The following is a 23,367-nucleotide window of genomic DNA, read 5'->3' on the forward strand; positions in this document are numbered from 1 at the left end:
TAGTGATCAATTGTACTAGACATGGGAAAAAAAGCCAAAAGCAGTTTCTGTTTTTTTTTTTTTTTTCCCCATGTCTAGTACAAGTTCTCAAGAAGTTTATTTGTGGTTGTATATATAACATGAACAGTTAATGAAATACAAAGTAATCTCAAAAGGGAAGAACACTAGCAACTAAGATAGGCCTGACACAGAAGAGGTGATCACAATGGGTTTTGTTTTGTTTTGTTTTGTTTTGTTTTGTTTTTTGAAGAGAATCAGGGATACTAAGAAGCAGAAGTGAGCAGGGCAGCTTATTCATAGCAGAGAGATGGAGATGGAATATCACATACAGGGAACAAGTAAGGAAGCATGGCTGGAACACAGTGTATGTGGAGAAAAGTGATATGGAATAAGCCTGGAAAATTATGCTAGAGCCAGATTGTGATGGGTTTTAAATGTCAAACAGAGAATCCTGTATTTTGTCTTTTTTTTTAATTAATTTTTTTAATTAACAAGAAATCTGTCTTCTTCCTACCTCAAATACTTCCTCTCCCCAACTAAGACTATAGAAAAACAAAAATCCTGCAACAGATGCATATAGTTAAGCAAAACAAACTTTTACATTAGTTAAATCCAGAAAGATATAAATTATATCCATAGATTCATATCCTTTATTCTACATCTATAACTTAAATACATACATGAGTGTATGATGCACATGAGAGCAGGAGTGAGGAATCTTTTATCTACCAAAAGCCATTTGGATATTTTTAACAATATTCATGGACCATACAAAAGTATCAAGTTATAGGACTCAAGTAGTGAGAGGTTGTTGTACTTAGCTTTTACTTCATTATTATCTACAGTTGCTTCGGCAAATGATTTCATGGGCCTTATATGGCCCATGGGCTAGACGTTCCCAACCCCTCATCTAGATTGCAGAAATGTATGTATGTATATGTGTGTATATATGCAGATATGTGTATATGTGTAAGTGTATATTGTGTGTGTGTGTGTATAGATACACACAGGTGTGCTTGTGTATTTGTATATATACATACATATAAACAATTATATTTAAAGATATGTGTCTCGTTTTGCACTCTAGATATGTAATATAATCATATATAACATATGCAAGTATATAAATAATATATACAACAAAACTTTATATATATATATACACTTCTATAAACACACTCACATATAGAAATACAACACACATCCATACATAATTTGAATTATAATTCTTATACTTCTTTATCAAGAAATGGGTAGCATATTTTTTCATTAATTCTGACTAATAATAGCAAAAAAAAAAAACACTAACATTTATATAGCACCTACATGTCAGATATTGTGTTGAATACTCATCAAATATTTCTTCATTTAACCCTCACAACAAAACCCTGAGACATAGGTGCTATTCTTCTTATTGTTGTTGTTATTACTGTTATTATCATTTTACAGATTAGAAAATTGAAACAGAAAAAGATCAAGTGATTTGACCATGGTCAAAAAAAAACTAGCGTTGTATCTGAACTCGAGTTTTTCTGACTCCGCTGTGCTCCAGCAGCCTCAGAAACACAACCAAACCCTCTTTTGAAGTTATCTATCTTTACAATACTGTCATGGTATAAACTATTTATTTGGTTCTATTGACTAACTATTACGTCAGTTCACAAAAGTCTTCCAAGGCTTCTCTGAAACTGTACCCTTCACCATTTTATAACCCAACAACTGGGAAGTTCTACTGGTTCAGAGTGACAGGACTTCTGGCTCCCCTTCGGTCTGAGGTTCCTGCACTAGTTTTTTCTCTGAAAGTTTGGATTAGAAGCTGAAGTGAGACCCTGCTCTGCACCTAAGTATCTAAGTCACATTGCCACTACTTATGTTTGAGCTTGTTCCTCTCTTTACCTAGGGTCTGCAATCACCAGCCTTGATCAGGCCTTGCCAGCTTAAGATTTATAACCTTAAACTGGGCACTGGCTGACAAAATTTCTGGTTAGTATGTATGTTCCATACATGGTGCCTTCTATGAGTCTGGGACCTCCCTCCGCCTTTTTGTACACAGGAATGTTCCACCCAGAACATATCTGCCATTACCCTTTTTCCCCCGCATACAAAAATCTGTCTCCCTCTGCTGACCTGGGCTCAGAAAAAATGACTCAACAGTGATTTTCTTGGTATCTTCTGAATCTATTTGGAAGAGTTTTGGAGAGGTATTAAATGTATATGAGACAATCAATTAGAAAAGGATATGAAGGATAGGCTGAAGAGAGTTTCATTTCTTCAAAGGACTTTATCTTATTATATTAGGCTTATGATTTTCTGTTTAATAAAAGTAGATTTTAACTTCATGTATATCCACCCAAAACTATATACTTGCATAGAAAATACCACACTTTAAAATTTTTTTATATGATATAAAACTAAAATGACATATTTAAAACATCTAATTTGACTTGTCAAATTCTGCTCCATGCTTTGTTCTCATTTTATTGTCAGAAGAGAAAAAATGATTTTGCATGCATAAATGTTTATGCAATGCTGCTATATCAAGTGTTATCATTATTTCTATACTGTAATATAAATGTATACATATATGCATACTTAAAAACACAAATATTAAAAGCATAGTTTCCTTATGTGGTAAAATACTACATGAATCACAAATACCAAGTTAAAACAAATATAGAATACACTCCATGAACGGACTTTAAATCAAATTTAAGGTAATTGGACCTCAACAAGTAAAAAACATATTTCACTATGCCCAGAAAATGATTATGCTTAGTTACCAGCTAAGTTCCAAAAAGAAATTTGAATGCATCTCTCATTACTAGGAAAAAAAATGATTAGTATTCCAATATTGACTTGAAATTATGTGCATCAGTAACAGAAGCATAAAATAAAATCCTAGTAGCCTGTAGGATAAGATGTACAAAAAGAACAAAGAAGTGATCATTTCTTTATTCCCTCATAGGTGAAAATGAGCACGTTATCTCAAGTCTATGAAATTTAAAAGACTAGCTTAGTCAAGATCTGGGATCAAATGTCATACAATTTGTGTAAGCTCACATAAGTTAATTAATTATGGGTTAGTTCTGTCATCAGAAAGGAGCATGCCCTAAGCTGATAGCTAACTGTAGTCATGTCAACAAAATTACAAAGCAAAAATAGAAAGTCAAAAAAAAATTTAAATATGTCTTGAAATTCCATACCTTTTAAAGTTGCTTGCAAATACATTCCTTCCTTTTATATAGCCTTTAATTAAATCATTTTAATTAAATTAAAAAAATAATAATATTCACAAATTTTTTTTTAAATTTCATTGTTATCAGGAGTTTCCAATGAAAATACCTTCTGCCTACAAAAATCAGTACCTGCTCTACAAATTATAGTCAAAGACCTTCCTGAAGCCTATGTGATTAAGTGACTTACTTAGTATTGCAGTTTTTGTGTCAAAACTTGAATCCAAATACTCCTAAATTTGACTCCTCCTCTGAGGGAGGGATTAAGGGAGGTGTGAATTCACAAAGTTATAAAGTTAACTTAGTGAATCTCCCATATTTGTGAACTCCAATGAGTACTTAAATACATTAGTGAACTAGAGGATTTGCTAAGTATCATCTAAATTAGGCAACTGACTTATCACTTTGTAAGGATTTTAACACCTACTCTATCCAACTCTCTACCTTTCCTTTTATTCTGCTTTGTGGAACTCCTTTCTGTTGATCCATACAAATTGTGGTGGCAGTTACCTACCCTAAAACTTTCTGGTTTCCTTTGTTCAGTTTCTCTCTCTATACCAACCCCTTTTCTTATACAAAGGTACTTCAGTTCTGATTATAATGTATTCTCAAACATTCTGGCTTCTCTAACTTTCTTAACTCATATTTACTTTTCCCTAGTCAGTCAAAAAAAATCCATTAAGCATCTAATATTACCACACACCAGAAACTTTGTTAAGTACTGGGGCCACAAAAAGTAGCAAAAGACAGAACCTGTCTGCATGGAATTTGTAATCTAAGGGTCATAGATAAAACAAGCTACATACGGACAAATAGGGAGAAAAAATAAGACACTAACCTTAAGAGAGGTTGGAGATGACTTTCAGAAAAGGATGGAATTTTAATTGGAATTTAGAGAAGCCAACAAGCAGAAATAAGGAGGGAGGGATATTCTAGGCATGGGGGACAGCCAGAAAAAATACGCACAGCTGAGAGAGGAAGTGTCTTATTCATGGAACAGCAAGGAGGCCAGTGTCACAAAGAGTGTGTGAAAGAGAATAAGGTTAAAAAGACTGAAAAAATTAAGAGGAGGTTAGATTATGAAGGACTGTGAATATCAAACAAAGCATTTTGTAATCTGATCTTAGAGGTGATAGAGAACTTTGAAATTTATTGAGTAGTTAGGTGACAGGTCAGATCTGAATCATTGGGAAGTCACTCTGGTGCTGAAGGGAAGATGGACTGGAGTGGGAAGAGCCAAGAGCCAGGAGCCAGTTTGACCCCTAGCAGATGAACAATGGCAATGTGAAAAGAGAGTATACTGAAAAGATGTTAAAAAGGAGGAATAAATAGATGCTAGAAACAGATTAGAAATAAAGTGACAGATGGTGAGGCATCAAGGATGACACCAAGGTGGCAAGCCTGAGGGATTGGAAGGATGGAATTACCCTCAGTTATAACAGGGAAGAGAAGATTTAGGAGACAGATAATGAGAATTCAGTTTTAGACATCTTGTGTTTAAGATGTCTACTGGATATCCAGGCTGAATTTTTGAATGACAAATGTGAAAGAAAATTTGAAAGTGGAGATCAGTAGAAAAATGAGAGCAAGATAGGTCTGAATCCACTGGATCTGACAAGATCACCAAGAGAAGTATTATAGAAAGAGAAGAGAAGATGATCTACGACAGCTTCCTTTGGAAAAGCTATTGTTAAAGGAAATAATCTGGATGAGGATCTAGCAAAAAAAGACAGAAATAATCAGATAAGTAGGATACAAAAGAGGAAGCAAAAACTCAAAAAAAAATGTCAAAGAGGAGAAAGTGATCCAGCAGTGTCAAATGCCACAGAGAGGTCAAGGAGAATGAAGATTGAGAAAAGGCCACGGGATTTTACAATTAAGATAATGGAAGTTTTAGTGCAAATATGAGATCAGAAGTTTGATTTTAAGGGATATGAATAAGAAAGTGAAGGTATCTATTTTAGTGTGTGTCATACTCATATGGCACTAACCCTGATCTCACTAGCATCCCATATGTTCCATTTTCATGCTCAAGGATTCTGAAATTATGGATCACCAACTCCTATTCCTTTCATTTGTCCCTTATTTTCTCTAAATCTATTTTTTTATCCTTTCTATAACTTCCACTTTTCTAATGTTTATATTCCTTAGTGTTCTCTGAGGACACAATTGTTATTTTGACTTCATTTTCTTCCCTTCCGAATCATGATAATCCATTAAGCATCTAATATTACCACACACCAGAAACTTTGTTAAGTACTGGGGCCACAAAAAGTAGCAAAAGACAGAACCTGTCCGCATGGAATTTGTAATCTAAGGGTCATAGATAAAACAAGCTACATACGGACAAATAGGGAGAAAAAATAAGACACTAACCTTAAGAGAGGTTGGAGATGACTTTCAGAAAAGGATGGAATTTTAATTGGAATTTAGAGAAGCCAACAAGCAGAAATAAGGAGGGAGGGATATTCTAGGCATGGGGGACAGCCAGAAAAAATACGCACAGCTGAGAGAGGAAGTGTCTTATTCATGGAACAGCAAGGAGGCCAGTGTCACAAAGAGTGTGTGAAAGAGAATAAGGTTAAAAAGACTGAAAAAATTAAGAGGAGGTTAGATTATGAAGGACTGTGAATATCAAACAAAGCATTTTGTAATCTGATCTTAGAGGTGATAGAGAACTTTGAAATTTATTGAGTAGTTAGGTGACAGGTCAGATCTGAATCATTGGGAAGTCACTCTGGTGCTGAAGGGAAGATGGACTGGAGTGGGAAGAGCCAAGAGCCAGGAGCCAGTTTGACCCCTAGCAGATGAACAATGGCAATGTGAAAAGAGAGTATACTGAAAAGATGTTAAAAAGGAGGAATAAATAGATGCTAGAAACAGATTAGAAATAAAGTGACAGATGGTGAGGCATCAAGGATGACACCAAGGTGGCAAGCCTGAGGGATTGGAAGGATGGAATTACCCTCAGTTATAACAGGGAAGAGAAGATTTAGGAGACAGATAATGAGAATTCAGTTTTAGACATCTTGTGTTTAAGATGTCTACTGGATATCCAGGCTGAATTTTTGAATGACAAATGTGAAAGAAAATTTGAAAGTGGAGATCAGTAGAAAAATGAGAGCAAGATAGGTCTGAATCCACTGGATCTGACAAGATCACCAAGAGAAGTATTATAGAAAGAGAAGAGAAGATGATCTACGACAGCTTCCTTTGGAAAAGCTATTGTTAAAGGAAATAATCTGGATGAGGATCTAGCAAAAAAAGACAGAAATAATCAGATAAGTAGGATACAAAAGAGGAAGCAAAAACTCAAAAAAAAATGTCAAAGAGGAGAAAGTGATCCAGCAGTGTCAAATGCCACAGAGAGGTCAAGGAGAATGAAGATTGAGAAAAGGCCACGGGATTTTACAATTAAGATAATGGAAGTTTTAGTGCAAATATGAGATCAGAAGTTTGATTTTAAGGGATATGAATAAGAAAGTGAAGGTATCTATTTTAGTGTGTGTCATACTCATATGGCACTAACCCTGATCTCACTAGCATCCCATATGTTCCATTTTCATGCTCAAGGATTCTGAAATTATGGATCACCAACTCCTATTCCTTTCATTTGTCCCTTATTTTCTCTAAATCTATTTTTTTATCCTTTCTATAACTTCCACTTTTCTAATGCTTATATTCCTTAGTGTTCTCTGAGGACACAATTGTTATTTTGACTTCATTTTCTTCCCTTCCAAATCATGATAATCCTATAAATTAATTAGTTCAACAATATACTCTCTTCCATTCTCCAGTTCTTTGTACTGTTGCTGATCACAACTTGTCAAACACCAGTTGCTATTACCCCTACCATTTCTCTTCTTGATTTCAATAACATAATTGTGTGACTGAGTCAGTGACAAATTTTCAATATTCAATCTCATCTGACCACAAACTGTCACAATGAAATAATTTTATTCTTCTTTAATTACCTAAGGAACATATCACAGTTGTTCCAAATTTTTTCCATTCTAATGCCTTTTGCCACACAAGTTACTGAGAACATAGAGGTTATTTGCCTTTTGTTCTATTTTCTCATCTGGTCTCTGATTAAGAGTTGACCCTTTTAGTTCTCTCAAAAGCCAACTCCTTCACACTGTATCTATGATAACACCCCTTCCCATTTCCTATAGCTACTTGTCTCTTTGATCATTTTCTATTTCCAATCTGCAATAAGAGTCATACCAATTTTTGTTGACATAGTAAAAGGGAAGGATCATTGTCTAGAAATTCAGTTCCACTTTATGACCCTAGGGAAAGTCAGTTCCTATCTTTTAGATTATTTTCTAATTTGTCTATGTCCCCTTTCCCAACCCCTCTACAATCTAGCTACTGATCGCATAACTATATTGAAATTGCACTCTCCAAAGTTACCAATAACTTTAAGGCCAAAAATAAGATCCATTTCTCAATACTGATCCTTCCTGAGCTTTCTGCAAACTTTGTTTCTGCTAAGTTACTGTTCTCCTTCATTCTATTCTTTCTTGTAATGCTGCTCTCTTAATTTTTTTTTTTTTTAAGCCTCTCTGGCCAAGTATCAATTTAGCCTGAAATATCAATTTTTTTCTTTATCCTACTAAAAATTATTTATGGGTTATAATTATTAAAAGCTGCTAAGACCTACAAAGTTAAGATCTTTCACACTCTCATTTCCATTTATCTTTTGGCACTCACTCCCTTGCAGATATGCTGTCCTGATATGTAAAGACAAACAAAGAAAAAAGGTATTTAGGAAGTTAGGAATGTAGGTAGGGAGATAGAGATAGATACATAGATAAACAAACACACGTACACACAGATAGACAAGACACACACACACAATTGCCCAACACTCCACCCAAATTTATTTAATTAAATGAAGGAAATGGATGTAAATGTTGAGAATCAAAACCTCCTATCAGCATTTTGAAAGTTTTAGAGAAAATATTTTAAGATTTATGTTAAGATAAATATTTCTTAAAGTTCCTCATTAAATTTATTCTAATTAACTGAGACCAGGAAAATTTATTTGTGCATTGCAAGTCTAGGAATTATAAGATTCTGTCTTAAACATTTAGTACATAAAAGACTTATATTGATTTACTTTGTATAGATTTGCATAGATTGTATACATTTGTGTAGACTTACAAAAAAATTCCTTTAAGAAGTATAAAATAAAATAATAAATAGACGATGCCAATGTAACAAAAATGACAATACTACCAAAACTAATTGCTATTTTTCATGCTATATCATTTTCTTTGGTATTCCAGATTTTTTTGCTTCGGTATGTTGATTCCCAGTTATGTTATGTATTTTGTAGTTTTTAGAATGCAATTTCCCTATTATTCCTTCTTGGGATTTACTATTATTATGTAGAAATGTAATAACTTTAGAGAATTTATTTTGTAGCTTATAGTTTTGTTGAAGTTATTAAATGCCTAGACTACTATTTCTGATTTCCCAGGATTTTCCAAGTCTACCTACATATCATCAGTAAATAAGGATAATTTTATATCTCCTCTTCACCTATTTTTATGTCTTAATTTTTTTTATCTTTCCACTGTTATAAGCATTTCCAGAAGAATATGAAATAATAGTAGGGAGAGTAGCATCTTTGCTTCACTCATATTTGTTGGAAAACTTTTTGGGGTAATCCCATTGCATATAATTATTGCTTTTCATTTTGGATAGATGCTTTCTGTAATATTAAAAAAAAATCCTTCTATGCTTATACTTTGAATGTTTTTTAGCATAAAAGTGTTGTACTTTATTAAAGGCTTTTTCTGTATCTATTCAGATGATCATGTGATAGCAATGTTTTAGATTTTTAAGAGTGCAATCTAATAAATTTTTTAGAACATCTTGGTTCCTCCACCATACCAGAAAATCTCAAAATTTAAAAGTTCCCAAGATTTTCACCAGAGAAAAACAAACAAGAAAACTGTCACAGAACTCTTCCTACCGTGTTAATTCCATTTCTTTTTTCTAATAGAATTCGAAATAAATTAGCTGTAATCTTGTTATCTTGTACACCTTGTCCAAGGCCACGATAATCATCTTGCATGAGGCGACGATCCATGACAACTTCAATTTGCCCTGAAAAAGAAACAATGTTTATTTTGATAATAGCATTTTATACTAGTTGGAATGATTAATCCATAATTGTGCCGATTTCTATCACTAATATCCAAATCAAGAATTAAACTGAATATATATTATGCCACTTAAAAGCAATCTAGGTGACAAAGTGAAGAGAAAGCTCAAATTGAAGTTAAGAAAACCTGAAGTGAAATCCTATTTTAGAAACTTGAGATATATGATCCTAAACAAATTACTTAACATATCTGTCTTCATTTCTTGTGCTTAAAATGGGTACAATATAGCACCCATACCACAGTTATTCAGGTCAGATAAAAATAGCATGTGTAAAGCACAATGCAAGTCCAAAACTCTGTATGAATTATTTTATCAATTTTTTTTTTGCTGAATATTTTTGAGGCCAGTGTTACACAATGGATAGAGAACTGGTTTTAGAATTAGAAAGACCTTAGTTCAAATACTGCCTCTAAGATATATTGACTTATATGACCCTAGAAAAAGTAATCAACTTTTTAGTGATTTGAGAAACTTACTAGTAAAGATAATAAGTTTGGAGAGAAGGTATTGATCTGCATTGGAACAAGACATATCTCTTCAGGAATTTCTTATGTCAACAAGATCATATTTGATTTAAAAAAAAAAAAACCTACCACCACCACCACCAACAACAAAACCCTATGTTTCATTTGAAGATAATTTAGCTAAAGATGATTTAAAAGAAAGTATGCCAAAAATCAAATGTTCAAAAAAATTTAGCAACTAATATCATCTAAAATAGAAAAATCTTTAATTATAAAGATAGAAATCAATATATAAATAAAATAAATAAATATAAAGATATAAATTGTTATTGAAGGAAATCCAATCTATATGTTGTAGACTGAATTTTCTTCAACATATACAACATATAACTGGACTTTTTTCAATAAATTATAAAGATTTATAAAGATACATTATACAGTAAAAATATATAAAAAGATGTTAAGTATTTAAGTTAAAAGAGTCAAGCTTCAAAGGAAAAAGGGGTCTGTTGCTTTCAGTCTGGGCACTTGAACAAGTACCAGCCCTGACACATACTGACTATATGAACTCTTACAGATTGTTGCTGGTAATCCTTCATTCTTGAAGTAGACCAATGACATCAGCAAAGTGACATCTTGTCTTGAAAGTAAGCTAGATTTAAATGAGGAAGAACTGTGCAGTCATCAGCCTTACTCTCTCTTACAGGGTCATCTGAATCCAGCAGCAAGAGATGGCTCTGTATACAATGCTGCAGATACAATTAAAGACCTTAGCCTTTTTAAGTTAAGGGCTTTCCCACGACTCAGTTTGAGGTAATACCTATTCCGTCATTTAAGGCTAGGTACGAGTTGAAGGAAAAAATGGTCAGTTTGCCTAGTCAAAAGAATCAATCTGGGAGGGAATCATCTTCAGGGTTTCTGGCCAGAATAGAAACAATTTTTATTTAGAGGTGTCAAAACCCAAACAATGAGCAAGTGAGGATTCGGCTAGAACCGGATTAAAGGATGGGGGAAAGATCATGTAAATCTGGTAGTTTCTTGGCCTTACTCTCTGTATCTATAAAATTAAAAGGGTAGATTTGGTAATTTTTAACTCTTTTCTTTTCTTCCCCTCATGTTTGCTATTTTTTTATCTTTCTTCCTTCCATCCTTTTTTTGTCCCTGCCCCATCCATTTTTAACTAGCCAAAGCAAGGAATTACAATATACTTCAAAATAGTTTAAAGACATTTAAATAAAAAGTGTATATTCCCTGGTCTTGAAAAAACCCTTACTTTTCTCAAGGAAAAGAAAAGAAAAAAGATTCCTGATATTTTTATCAAAAGTAACACAGCATTTGAATATTTGAATCTTTAGAAAAGTAAAGCAAGGAAAAATAATACATACCACTTTTAAAACTTGCAACACCTAAAGACTGGGCAGCAAGAAGTGTCAAACGAAACCCATCATCTTGGATATAAGACATTGTAGTCATTGGGTAGAAATTTGCTTGAATAGGTAATTTGCTCATCGTCACTCTAGGCTGAATCTATAATATAAAAAGTTATTCTTTTACAAATTCAACTGATATTGACATACTTATGTAATGGAAATGTGAATGACTTTGTATTAACTATAATGAAAAGTACAATGCTATGCCTATTTAAATATGTTTATGACAGTAATCAACATTTCTCTTTTACAAAGCCATTTTTGTTTCAAAGAACTTTTTTTTTAATGAAATAGAATTTATTTAAAAGGAATTTGAGGAAAAAGACAAAGAGCCACTAGCATTTTTGAGAAAGGTGGATGAGTTATAAGGACATCAGAATGTTCCTACTTTTTAAAAATAATAAGGCTAAAATCGAAGAGGGATATTCAACAAAATTTTAGAACCTTAACATATGCATAAACCAAATTGTAACAGGATTAAAATGTTTACAATCTAAGCCTGGAATTGAACTCTAAACAGAACAGCTGCATATCCAAGTTTAAAATCATATGCCTTTTTGAAAATTACTATTAACCTTGAGTTTGTTTCCAGAAATACCTATTAATTATGACAAGCATGTTAAAATGCTTACTATTTTTATTAATATTTTGTGATTTTAAAAAATAGACATTATATAACTATCAAATATCTACTGAATTAGATTCCAAAGCATATTTGTACCTAAATATCAATTCAATATTTATTCTTTCTTATTAAAGGGAGGTTAGTTCAATATGCTATTTTGCTTCTGACTGGACAGTTTCTTGATTTATTTAATGTGCAGAAACTGAACCCATGACACTACTCTTAAAAGAGGAAAAAGAAACTATAACTCCAGCCTAAGTCTGAATAAATCCTTTTAAAACAGAAAATGTAAAAGTTGTAAGGGATTTTCAGGTCCACTGTATCCAAACTATCATTGTATAGGCAACATTATTATGGCCCAAAGGAGGGAATTAATTCCTGTAAGATCATAGTCAATAATTGGTTCCAGTGTCATTTTAATTATAGAATATGAGCTAATTTAATTATAGCATATATGATCTTAAAGTAAGAGATCCTAGTTTTAAATATAAACTCTATTTCTAATTACCTATTTAATTCTGGGCAAGTCACTTAACTTTACCATGTCTCAGTTTTCTCACCCATAAAATGAGAGTATTGAATAGATGTCTAATATCCCTTCTAGCTGATTCTTGAATAAATTCTATGGTCAGAAGATCAGCCCTTTGAATACCAAACTCCACCTACTTTCTTCAATATTTCCAATTAAATTCAATAAATATTTATTAAACTACTACATAAAGTCACTATGCTAGGTGCTAAGAATACAAAAATCAATATAAAAACAAAATAGTACCTACTCTCTCCTAAATTATATTGTTCTGAGACAGAACATTCACTCATTATAAAGAATAACCTGACATACTCAGGTCCTTTTCATTCTTTTATTATTATTTTTTAATAATGGAATTTGTTTAACAAGAAAAGTTGTTAATGTAACAATAGCACAAAGCCTCGTTTTAAGAATAATTCTAAGACTGAGATGGAAATTTAATGCAATGTCAATTTGATTTTGCAGATAACTTTGGAATGGTTATTCCCTAAGAATAAACTAAGTATATAATAATATATCTTACTAACTTGATAATTTCATTATATATAAAGCAATCATTTACTTTTCCCATTTCCACTGAAGCTGAGCTCTTCTCTCTCTCCTTCCTCTTATGACTCTGTTTCTCCCCATGTATGTTTGTTAAGTCTCAAGTTGCCATGGAAGTATGCCATCTATCCCATTGCTATTGCTGCCCAACTCATGTTCTTCTTCCTCTCAGTCTGTTTTTCACAGACTGAATCCTTCTCAAAACTTTCCAGTATAACTCAAATCTGTCTTCCAATTCAAAGGGTACAAGAGTCCAAACTGCATTTTAGGATGGGAGGAAATGTTTGATCCCCTAAACCTATAATACTATTACATTTGGAAGTCTGGATGATTGGCTTTGACATTCCAGGGTCACTTTAAAGTTTGATGTGGTCAGTATATTCTTTTAATTTTCACTATCTTGAGATAGTAATGGATCTGAATAATTTTTTTAAGTGATTATAGCTTCTGGATTTTAGATTGATCATGGTTTTCAGGAAACAGAATTATTCTTAGATTTTTCTCTTTGACCTATTTTCTAAGAAATATTTTTGATGATAGATGCCTTACACTTTCTATTTTTCCAATCATTTGAATGTTTTTTTTAATTTTTTTATCTCATCTAGTCACTGAGTTATTTGATTCATTCTGTTTTCCAAGGAATCCACTACTTAGTTGAAGTTTTTCTATCTACTACTCTAAGCTATTTTACCCTTTCATTTTTTTTTAATTCATTCATTTTTGTAATATGCTTCATTTTTATTAACTAGTGTGTTTTTTCCCCTATAAGATTCTGCTGACAGTTGCAATGGTATTACTACTTTTTTTTAAGCTTACATTTCAGGCTTCTGCAATCCCCTCATCATTGTTTGCTATCTTTTTCTGGTTATTCACATTTTCTATATCAGATTTTAGGCTCTGAAAGTCCCCTCCATCACTCTTAAGCAGGCGGTGTTTAGTTTTATTCTCTTGTAGTCTGGCTATAGCTACCACTATATAATCTTGGGAAAGGAGCTAAACTCCTTGTCCCAACTCTTTCTCAATTTCTGGATGCTGTTTAAGTCATTGAGTGTTTATATTTGAACTATATTCTTTCTCCCAGAAGTGCCTCAGTGGGATATTGGATATTGTACTTGTCTCTTAGAGAGATGCCAGCAGCATTAAGAGGTGGGAAGATTTAATCTTGATCAAATAGCTACTGCTACAGAGGCAGAACTTAACTTTGAACTTTTCTTACTTTTAAGGTACTTTACTTTCTATCCACTTTGCTCTATTCCCTGTTTTCAAAGTTTGTAGGTTAACTACAAATAAGGTACTTTACTTTCTATCCACTTTGCTCTATTCCCTGTTTTCAAAGTTTGTAGGTTAACTACAAATATTTGGTATGTGGCAGAAAAGTTCACATTCCTTCCTCATCTATGAATTAAAAATAGTTTAGTACTGTGAATATAACATTCGTTGGAAAACAGATAAATAGGTTGATAATGAAAAGATAGGAAGTCTGAGAACTTCCTAACATGCGATAGAAAACAAATTAGGACAACAAGGACTATTATATTGCAGCAAGGACCTAGTGGAAACTATATTGGAGTAGACCAAGTTAGCATAGCTGTAGTTTCCTGCAGATCCATTCCCTATGAAGGCAGGAGGGAGAAAGGAAGGGAAGAAAGAAGGGGGAGGAACGGAGCGAGGGAGGGAGGGAGGGGAAAAAAAGGAAGAAAAAAAAAAAGAAAGAACTAAAAGAAACTTTTGTTTGTTAGAGAAAAAGACAGATAGTGAAGAGTAGAATTGATAAGGTTTGGCAAGGTATGAACAGTGTGAAACAATAAAGGGACAAGGAATTAGAGATTACATTGAAGAATGAAACTGATTAAAGAATTCTGAAGAATCAAACTAGGAATCAAAGCTTAACTAAATGAGTAAAATAAGGGAGGAAGGGAAGAGAGAAGGAAGAAAAGAAGGAAGGATAAAAGAGAGGAAGGGAGGAAAGGTAAGAGTAAGGAAGGGGCTACCTAGAGGAAGAAAGATGATTTGAAAGGATGCTAACGCATGAAAAGAAACAGAGTTCATGGTGAGGTCAAAAAGATTAAGTTTATAAGGAGTTAGTACTAGGGATAGATAAAATGAAAGGATGTTTTGATAAGACACAGAAATTTCAGATTTGTTTATTGTGCGACAATTTTGGATGATAGCAAGAGGAAAAGTTTGACCATTTCTGTGCAAAACTGAGTTTAAACTGAACATGTGATGTTCTTCTTCAAGAATTGTACATAAAAAAGTTAATTGTTTTTAGGGTCAGAGGGCCTAATCTTAAATCTCAGCTCCACTACTTTTTGCCTTTGAGGCACTAAACAATCAATCAAAAAGTATTTATAAAACATTTACTATGCATCAGGAATTATGCTAACTACAGGAGATACAAATACAAAGAATAAAATAATGAAATTTTGAAAAAATTTCAAAAAAATGAAAATTGTAAGAAGGTTACATTTTAATGAAAAGGGCATATAAAAATGTATCCAACATAAATATTAAATTAATAAATGCAAATATATACAAACTAGCTAGGGAAAGAGGTCATTAGTAGTCAAGGAACAAGGAAAGGTCTCATTCTGAAGATAAGTGTATGAGCTATGTCTTAAAGGAAGAAAGGGAACCTTATAAAGCAGAGTTAGGGTGGAAAAACTTTCCAGGCATTAAGAAATAACCAAAACAAAGGCACAGAGATCAAAGATCAAAGTGTCAAAAATGAGTTAGGTCAGTTTGGCCTTACTAAAATTTAAAAGATGAGTTATGTCCAATAAGGCTGTGAATAAAGGGAGTAAAAACAAAGTTGCATAGGGTTTTAAAAGCTGAGCACAATAATCCTATTCCTATGTTTTCTCTTCCAGGCTCTCTACTTCTTCTCTGGAACAGTAACCAAAACAATGATATTATTACTGGAAAAGGTGGTTCATCCTTGTTGAATTTTAGTTGAATTCTTACTGAATTTTAAGTTCCATGTTTTTATTTGTAATTAGAATAGTATTTAGTACACAGAAGCTGCTTAACAAATGTATTCAATCAGTCAACTTTTATTCACTCTTTGAAATATCTAATAAAAAAAATACAAAATTATGCAAATGTTAAGAAGTTTCAATGTAAATGCATACATACTATCCCTTTAATTATTTAATTTATTTTGAGGAATCTCATAAAATTGTTTTTACATTTTATGTAAAAACTTTTCACTAAAAATTCAGCTTATACTCAATCAAACTGGCTAAGATAACAATAAAAGGTAAATGACGAATGCTGAAAATGTATAGGTAAAATAGGTATGCTAATTATACACTGATGGTGTGTCTGTGACCTAAGCCCACCATTGTGGAAGACAAAATGGAACTATACCACAAGGTAATAAAACTACACACACACACACACACACACACACACACACACACACGTCTTTTGACACATCAATACTACTATATGAACTACATTTCAAAGAAATAAAAGGAAAAGAATCTATATATACGAAAATATTTATAAGAAGTCTTAAAAGTGGCTAACAATCAGAAACTCTGAGGCTGTGCATCAACTGGGAAATGGCTAAAAAAGTTAAGGTATATCAATACAACAGAATACTATTGCGCCGTTCAGAAATACCTGAGAAGTTTTATATGATGTAATTCAAAGTAGAGTGAGCAGAAGCAGAAAAACAAATTATTGTGAAAGACTTAGTAATTCTAATAAAAACAATGACTTCCCACACAATTCCAAAGGACTCAATAAAAATGGCATCCAATTCCAAAACAAGCAATTGATGGATCCTTAGTACAGATTGAAAAATATGTTTCTCTTTCTCTCTTAAAGGAACAGGGCTAACTGGTACACAACTTCATATGTGACAAGTATAGTGCTTATTGCCTTCTCAATGGGGAGGAAGTAGAGGGGATAGAAGATGGGGAAAAAATTGGAAATGAAAACAACATTTTAAACAATCACTTAAATTTTTGAAAAGAAAAAAATTTAAATCAGTTTACTTTAAAATAAAAGCTTGTGTTTAATCTATGCTTTCCATTAATACCAAATAAATAACATTGTATTTCTAATTTAAAAAATAATTACCTGATATCCATTTAAGTCAGTATAAAATCTTTTTTGACTGTTTAAGTCAGAAGAAATTCTCATTGCAATCTCACGATTATATTCTCCTCTGATGTCCAAAATATTAGAAACTTCCACAGACTGACCTTCTATTCCTAAATTTGAAACAATATATTATAAATGTCAAAATTTTTCTCATCCTTTTTCTTTAAATAAAATATTGAATATACTTCCATTGAGTTAAAAATCATTTTTCATCATGGTCTTTCTTTATCCTGAAAACATGATAGAATACAATTGAAATTTAATGTTATTATATCAGAAATTTTAATTCCATAGCAAATGACTTAATAGCAATATGTGAATGACCTTTCAAAAAACCATAGCATACAACATATATGTATGTGTGTACATGCAAACACATACATGACTTGCATAAATCTATACTAATATAACTAAATTTACTGATTAACAATGCTGTTTGAATAGGAAATCCTCCTTAACATCCTCAACTATACAGGTTTCTGGAACAGTACTGATATACAATCTACTATACCTATAAAGTGCTCATGCCATAGAAAGGTATTCCTAATGCCCTTGGTAATATTGTTCAAAATGTATTATTCATTTTAATTTTACACTTGAATTTTACATTTTTCACTTCTTGAATGCTAGGTCAGAAAAATGAGCAGAGATTAAGAGCACGTCAGTATTAAGGATCCAGAAATCCTAGGTATTCCCCCTAGGGAGGAAAAAGTTTGAATAGAGAGTATAAGAAAGTTCATATTTTACAGTACGAAAGAAGGGCGAAGCTTGAAAAGCTGTAGATATACACTACTGATTCCACTAAATTCAGCTAGGAGTGGAATTTAAAAGGACCAAATCTAACTTCTGTACTCCTTCCTGATCTCCACCCCCTAATATTTGGCATCATATTTCCAAATTCCAAAATTCCATTTTCCTATCATTTCTTCTTCACTTTCTTTGAATAGAAAATGATTATCATGTAAAAAACAAAGCTGAAAATGTTTAGAAAAAAACAGCTTACACTAAATTTGAGCTCCAATTTTACACCTGGGAGAAGAGCCAATAAGGTGATAAGCATTTACAAGACATGTATTATGGTTCACAAAGGACAGTATTTTAGAATGTTTCTCAGATGGCTAACAGATTTCATAGCAATGTGGATCTTGGTATCTATCTCTTTCTAGTACATGACTATATTATTCCAATTCCACAAATGAATGTCAATAGGATGCTAGGATTTCTAACTTTAAGACACCAATATGCTCCTGAAATAGAAATTATGTGGGGATTCCTAAATTAAATTAAAATTACTTTCACTTCAAAATAATTTTTGTTTTTGTACTAGTCCAGCAACCAATGATTAAAAAATACTTATTCAGTGAATAAGCCAGAATGTGCTGTCATTGAGAGTAGAGTAAGGAATAAGGGATTTCAGAGAACTTTGTGGGAAGACCATCTTAATTTTTTTTTTTTTAATTTTACCTTCCCCCTATTTTTTTGCAAGAATATTTTATTTTTGGAATTTAGTTTAAATTAGTTTTAAGATTGGCACAAACCAAAATGTCTTGCTAAACTCAAGTCAGACTGGCTGGAATATGCTAAGTCTACCAACTAGATATTTGTCTCATCCAGCCAGGGACTTAATTGTATATGATTACAGTTTAGTCATGGGTTTGAAAGCCCCTTCAGGAATACTTTAACAAATAATCCAAGACAACTTCTAGGCATTAGCTAATGTAAAGACAGAACTCTTTAAGAAGATTCATGCTCATATTAATATACCATCCTGCATATTTCCGTACTTTGAATTAATTCTTACTTTCCTTTTGCTTCCTCCTAAAACTAATCAAAGCTTTCCCATTAATTTTCTCCAATTATAACTTCCTAAATAAGCAGCAGCATGGTAGATGGAACAGAATTGGTGTGGCTCTGTGTCTGTGAGCAAGTCCTTTATCCTTTAGGTGCCCGAGGAACTCTCCAAGATTATAAAACACAGAGAAATAATCAGTACTGGGAGGGAAAAATTCCTCACAAGAAATTCTCTACAAAAGAAGTTCTGTCAAGGAATTCACAGGGAAAGAAAGACAGACAGAGAGACAGAAAGACAGACAGACAGAAAGAAAGAAAGAAAGAAAGAAAGAAAGCCGCAAATGTCACAGGTAACCTACTACCTGGGTGGGTCTAAAGGGGTCTACAACAATAGGAATATTAGGTCAGATTCTTCATACATCCTGTTATTAATTCTGAATAGACACGATATCCTCACTTTCCTTATGATAAAAGTATGATGTACTAATATAGTTAGAATTCAGAGAGAGTAACACTGGAAGATTATTACCTTACAGGCCATGTTTTTCTTGTCTCCCTTTTAAAAGGCAGGAAATCATTCCCCAAAATAATATAGTCCAGGGTACTCAGGCTCTAATCATTAAAAAGCTTCCTATTTCCTTGAAGCAACTGGACTAAGTGGGACATGAATATTAAGTATCCTTAAGCCTTTCAAGTGAGTCATCTTACCTTTCTCACTATATGTGTATGTATATGTGTGTGTGTGTGTGTGTGTGTGTGTGTGTGTGTGTGTGTGTATCTATTTGTATATATAGTGAATAAAAAGATGAGGTGACCTTTGCCAAACTGAATCAAACATCTGGTTAAATATTATTTATGAGTATTACATTGCTCCTCCCCCCCCCCCCCCCCATTCTGGAGTCTAAACCCCTGAAAACGCCCAAAATAGACCTCACCTGGATTATCCCTCAAAAAATTACCATCTTTTTAACTTTAAAAACAAATATGAAAAAAGTAACAGAAAACCTCCTCTTCTACATCTGGAGCATCCCTAATGTGTCAGAGAGTCAACTTTTATAAAAAAGGAAAGCTAAGATACTATTTTTGAATGAACTACCACATTGCCACTCTAATGTAGATATGGATGTGAAGTCCACGGCACCTATTTCAAATACATCCCTCTTTCTCTACTCCCTCATTTCAACCCAGACATAAAAAACATCCCTTAACAAATCTCAATCTTTTTATAGTATTCAAATTTTTTAGAACTGTTTGTTGTTCTTCAGTTGTGTCCTTATATGCTTTGGAGATAATCTGGGTTTACTGGATCTCATATCTTCAAACCTATTTTTGTTCTAATATTCCTTGCTATATTGTGAAGTGATATTGCTCAATATTCTAAAATGTGCTGCCTTTGACTGCTTCATATCTGTTTGGCAAGATCAAAAAAGTCTTTTACAACAAATAAAATTAGATTTACCCAAGTTCACACAATTAAGTCAATAGTAAAGCAAGGGCTGCCAAACATTCTGATTTTTTTTTTTTGGGGGGGGGGATAAAATTCTATTAGTCTCTAAAGAAATGAAAACTATTCTAAATCTATGATGTTTTCAAACGTCAAGAGTCACAGATTATTTCTAAAAAATATGTTGAAATCTATATTCAAAAAAAAATTATATGCACTCTTTTTCATTGCTAAATACTTCTATGTATTTAAATTACTAATCATTTCAAAAGTTTCTGAAACAGTTCATTATATTTTGCCTTCAAGCTACTTGTTTTCCTTCAGGAAAATTAATCACCACTATTGTTTTTATAATATATAAGAAATAAGGCAGAAATATTTAGAAATATTCTCTTAAGGGTAGCAGAATGTTGAAATAGAATTTATACTCACAAAAAAATCTACCTTGGAGAAAACTTGAAGACATATATCATAATAGATCTGAGGCTTGAACTCTTTTGTCAGCATTTGAAAAGATATATAAAAGGCTAGTAACCCATAGCAACCAAAAACTTCAAAGCAACTCATGATGTCAGAAACTAGAGCACCCAGTGAAATAATTATAGCTCCAAAGACAAATGAAAGCATAGCTAGCAAATGTCACTTACAGATCATAGTGTCAACATAAATTAAGTGTTTCTCTAGGCAGGTACAACATAAATTCTCACCAAAAGGACTACAGGGACTTTCTAAATGGATTACATTCTGACTTTGAGGTTGCAGAAAGGAAGTATATATTGGATAACAATTGTATAACACTGAGGATGTTGGAAAGGAAGTAAATTTTAATAACAGTAAACTGCAATTTGAAGAACACATTAATTTTTTATTTTATTTCACCAATAAAATATTCAAATTACATAATCTCGTAACTCTGAACTTTGGAAAAAGAAATTAAAATAATCTGGTTGGTGTAATGCGTAGAATCTAGATAAATTAAGTTTAAAATCAGATTCAAACCCTGAGCAAGAAACTTAATACTCCTTAGCATCTGTTTCCTTAACTGTTCAATGGAGATAATTATTACTATATATGTCAGAGTTGTTGAGAGGATCAAATAAGATAGTGAACGTAAAGTCTTTTGTAAACCTCAAAGTATCATATAAATATTAACTGAAAATATAAATTATATAAGCAATTCATTCTAACAGAAAGAAAAGTACTTTAAAATCTCACCAGCAACTCTGATCTAACTACAACTCTAGTACATAAAAAGCATCTTACAAATCTAATAAAGATGAAGAATTTTAGTGCTTTAAGTTTTAAAAGCTTTGAAATTATATTATATAACTATAATTACACGTGACTTTACCTTTATGAAACATAATCCCACACATAATCCAATTGATCCATAACATAATACACTGAATCAAGCAAGGTAAGTAACAATTCTCTTCTCAATTTTAACAATAAAAATGAAAACTGACATTTATTTGGCAATTTAAGTTCCAAAAAGCACTTTTTTCATTTTATTTGATCTTTGTACCTAAAAGAAATACTGGAAGGAAACAGTCTCAAGAACAACTGAAATAAGTGATTAGTCCAGGATTCAATTTAATTCACACATAAATTAATGGCCTTCTATGTGCAATGATCACATAGTAAACTGGACTTGGAGTCCTTGTGTTTTTCAGAATATGAGGAGGGAAAAAGGTGGCTAAGAGTCACTTTTGTTTGGTTTGTTGGGTTTTGTTTTCCTTATTTTAAGAGGATTTTCAAAAGAATTATTTAGGGGAGTTTAAAATATGGTATGGGAAGTAAACTATATAAAAATTATTTAAAGAATATTTTGTTAAGCTCCAATCATTCTCATTCTATTAAAATGTTTTAGATTAAATTAAGATTAGAAAGTCTTATTTATTACAGAGAAATTATTTCATATTATGAGCTTTTTAAAAACTTTTTTCATTCTTATTGGGGAGGAGGAGAGGTCTTTTGTCCATGTACTATTAACTAAATTAGGAACATAATAAAATTTTATTGCAGAATTTAAAAATGACAAACTATCTTTTCCCTATGTGCCATTTTCCTCTGGCTTGGAAAATAAGTATCAGAAACAAAATGGCTCCATTTATTCAAAGAATTTCATTAGATCATATATTTACAGCTAGAAGAAAACTTAGAAATACAGGAAACATCTGATTTTTCAATGAAAAAACTGAGGCTCAGAAACTTGGCCAAGTCCACAGAGTTATTACTAAGTGGCAGTGCCTAGATCTGAACCCAGATCTTCGACCCCAAATCTACACTTTATTACTATACCACCAAGCACAAAAATATGTTTCATAGCTCCAAAATTTTGGGAAACATAGCTTTAATGTATTCTTACCCTGAATATTATAAAGTCGCACGTTGTGTTTCAAATTAGGAAAGAGACATGTAACTTCTGAATAAATCCTTCCATGTGTCACTCTGATAAAAGGTGGATCAGCAGAAATGTAGGGCTGAAGGAAGAAAATTAAATTCTTATGAAAAATCTTTAACCTTTTGTAATTTTTCAAGAAAATTACAAAATATATTCTTTTTTTTCCTAAGAAAATTATTCTTTCTTCTAAAACCACAAACCACAGTTCCTTACCAAGTCAATGTGACTCTCTAAAGATGCATTGTTTCCCAAGGCTATGTTAAGTGGTACATCAGGTTAACCACATGAACTATTTGAAGGTTTTTAAAAAGTTTTCACCTCCAACTCATTTGTACTTAAGCGTGTGGACTATTTGAGAGAGCATTTGCCTGTCCTGCTGGGCGGCTACCACATACTTACAATTAAGGGTACCTAAACATAGAAAATAGATCATTAAAATTTTCATTTCTGCTTGTGAACCAGAGAGAAAAAAAGTCAGATGGGAGCAAGTCTTAAAAGTTAGAAGAAGCAGGGAGAGAACCTTCACTAATTGATAAGGACTCCTGGAAGAAACCATCTTATCTGTATGTAATTTGAATTTTTCAAAAATGAAAAATCTGTCTACC

General features: G+C 32.4%; 1 protein-coding gene across 1 annotated transcript in view; it reads right to left on the minus strand.

Annotated features, from left to right (window-relative positions):
- The window catches only part of MAN2A1 (mannosidase alpha class 2A member 1), a 180,702-nt gene that overhangs the window by 14,397 nt on the left and 142,938 nt on the right, over positions 1-23,367 (minus strand). Inside the window, exons 16-19 of the mRNA XM_051994766.1 lie at positions 22,727-22,841; positions 17,100-17,233; positions 11,263-11,404; positions 9,220-9,353 (exon numbers count right to left, since the gene is read on the minus strand). Of these exons, the coding sequence (XP_051850726.1) occupies positions 9,220-9,353; positions 11,263-11,404; positions 17,100-17,233; positions 22,727-22,841 (525 nt within the window). The remainder of the gene's footprint in view (positions 1-9,219; positions 9,354-11,262; positions 11,405-17,099; positions 17,234-22,726; positions 22,842-23,367) is intronic.

The sequence above is a fragment of the Antechinus flavipes genome, chromosome 1 (assembly GCF_016432865.1).
Source record: "Antechinus flavipes isolate AdamAnt ecotype Samford, QLD, Australia chromosome 1, AdamAnt_v2, whole genome shotgun sequence".
Taxonomy (NCBI): domain Eukaryota; kingdom Metazoa; phylum Chordata; class Mammalia; order Dasyuromorphia; family Dasyuridae; genus Antechinus; species Antechinus flavipes.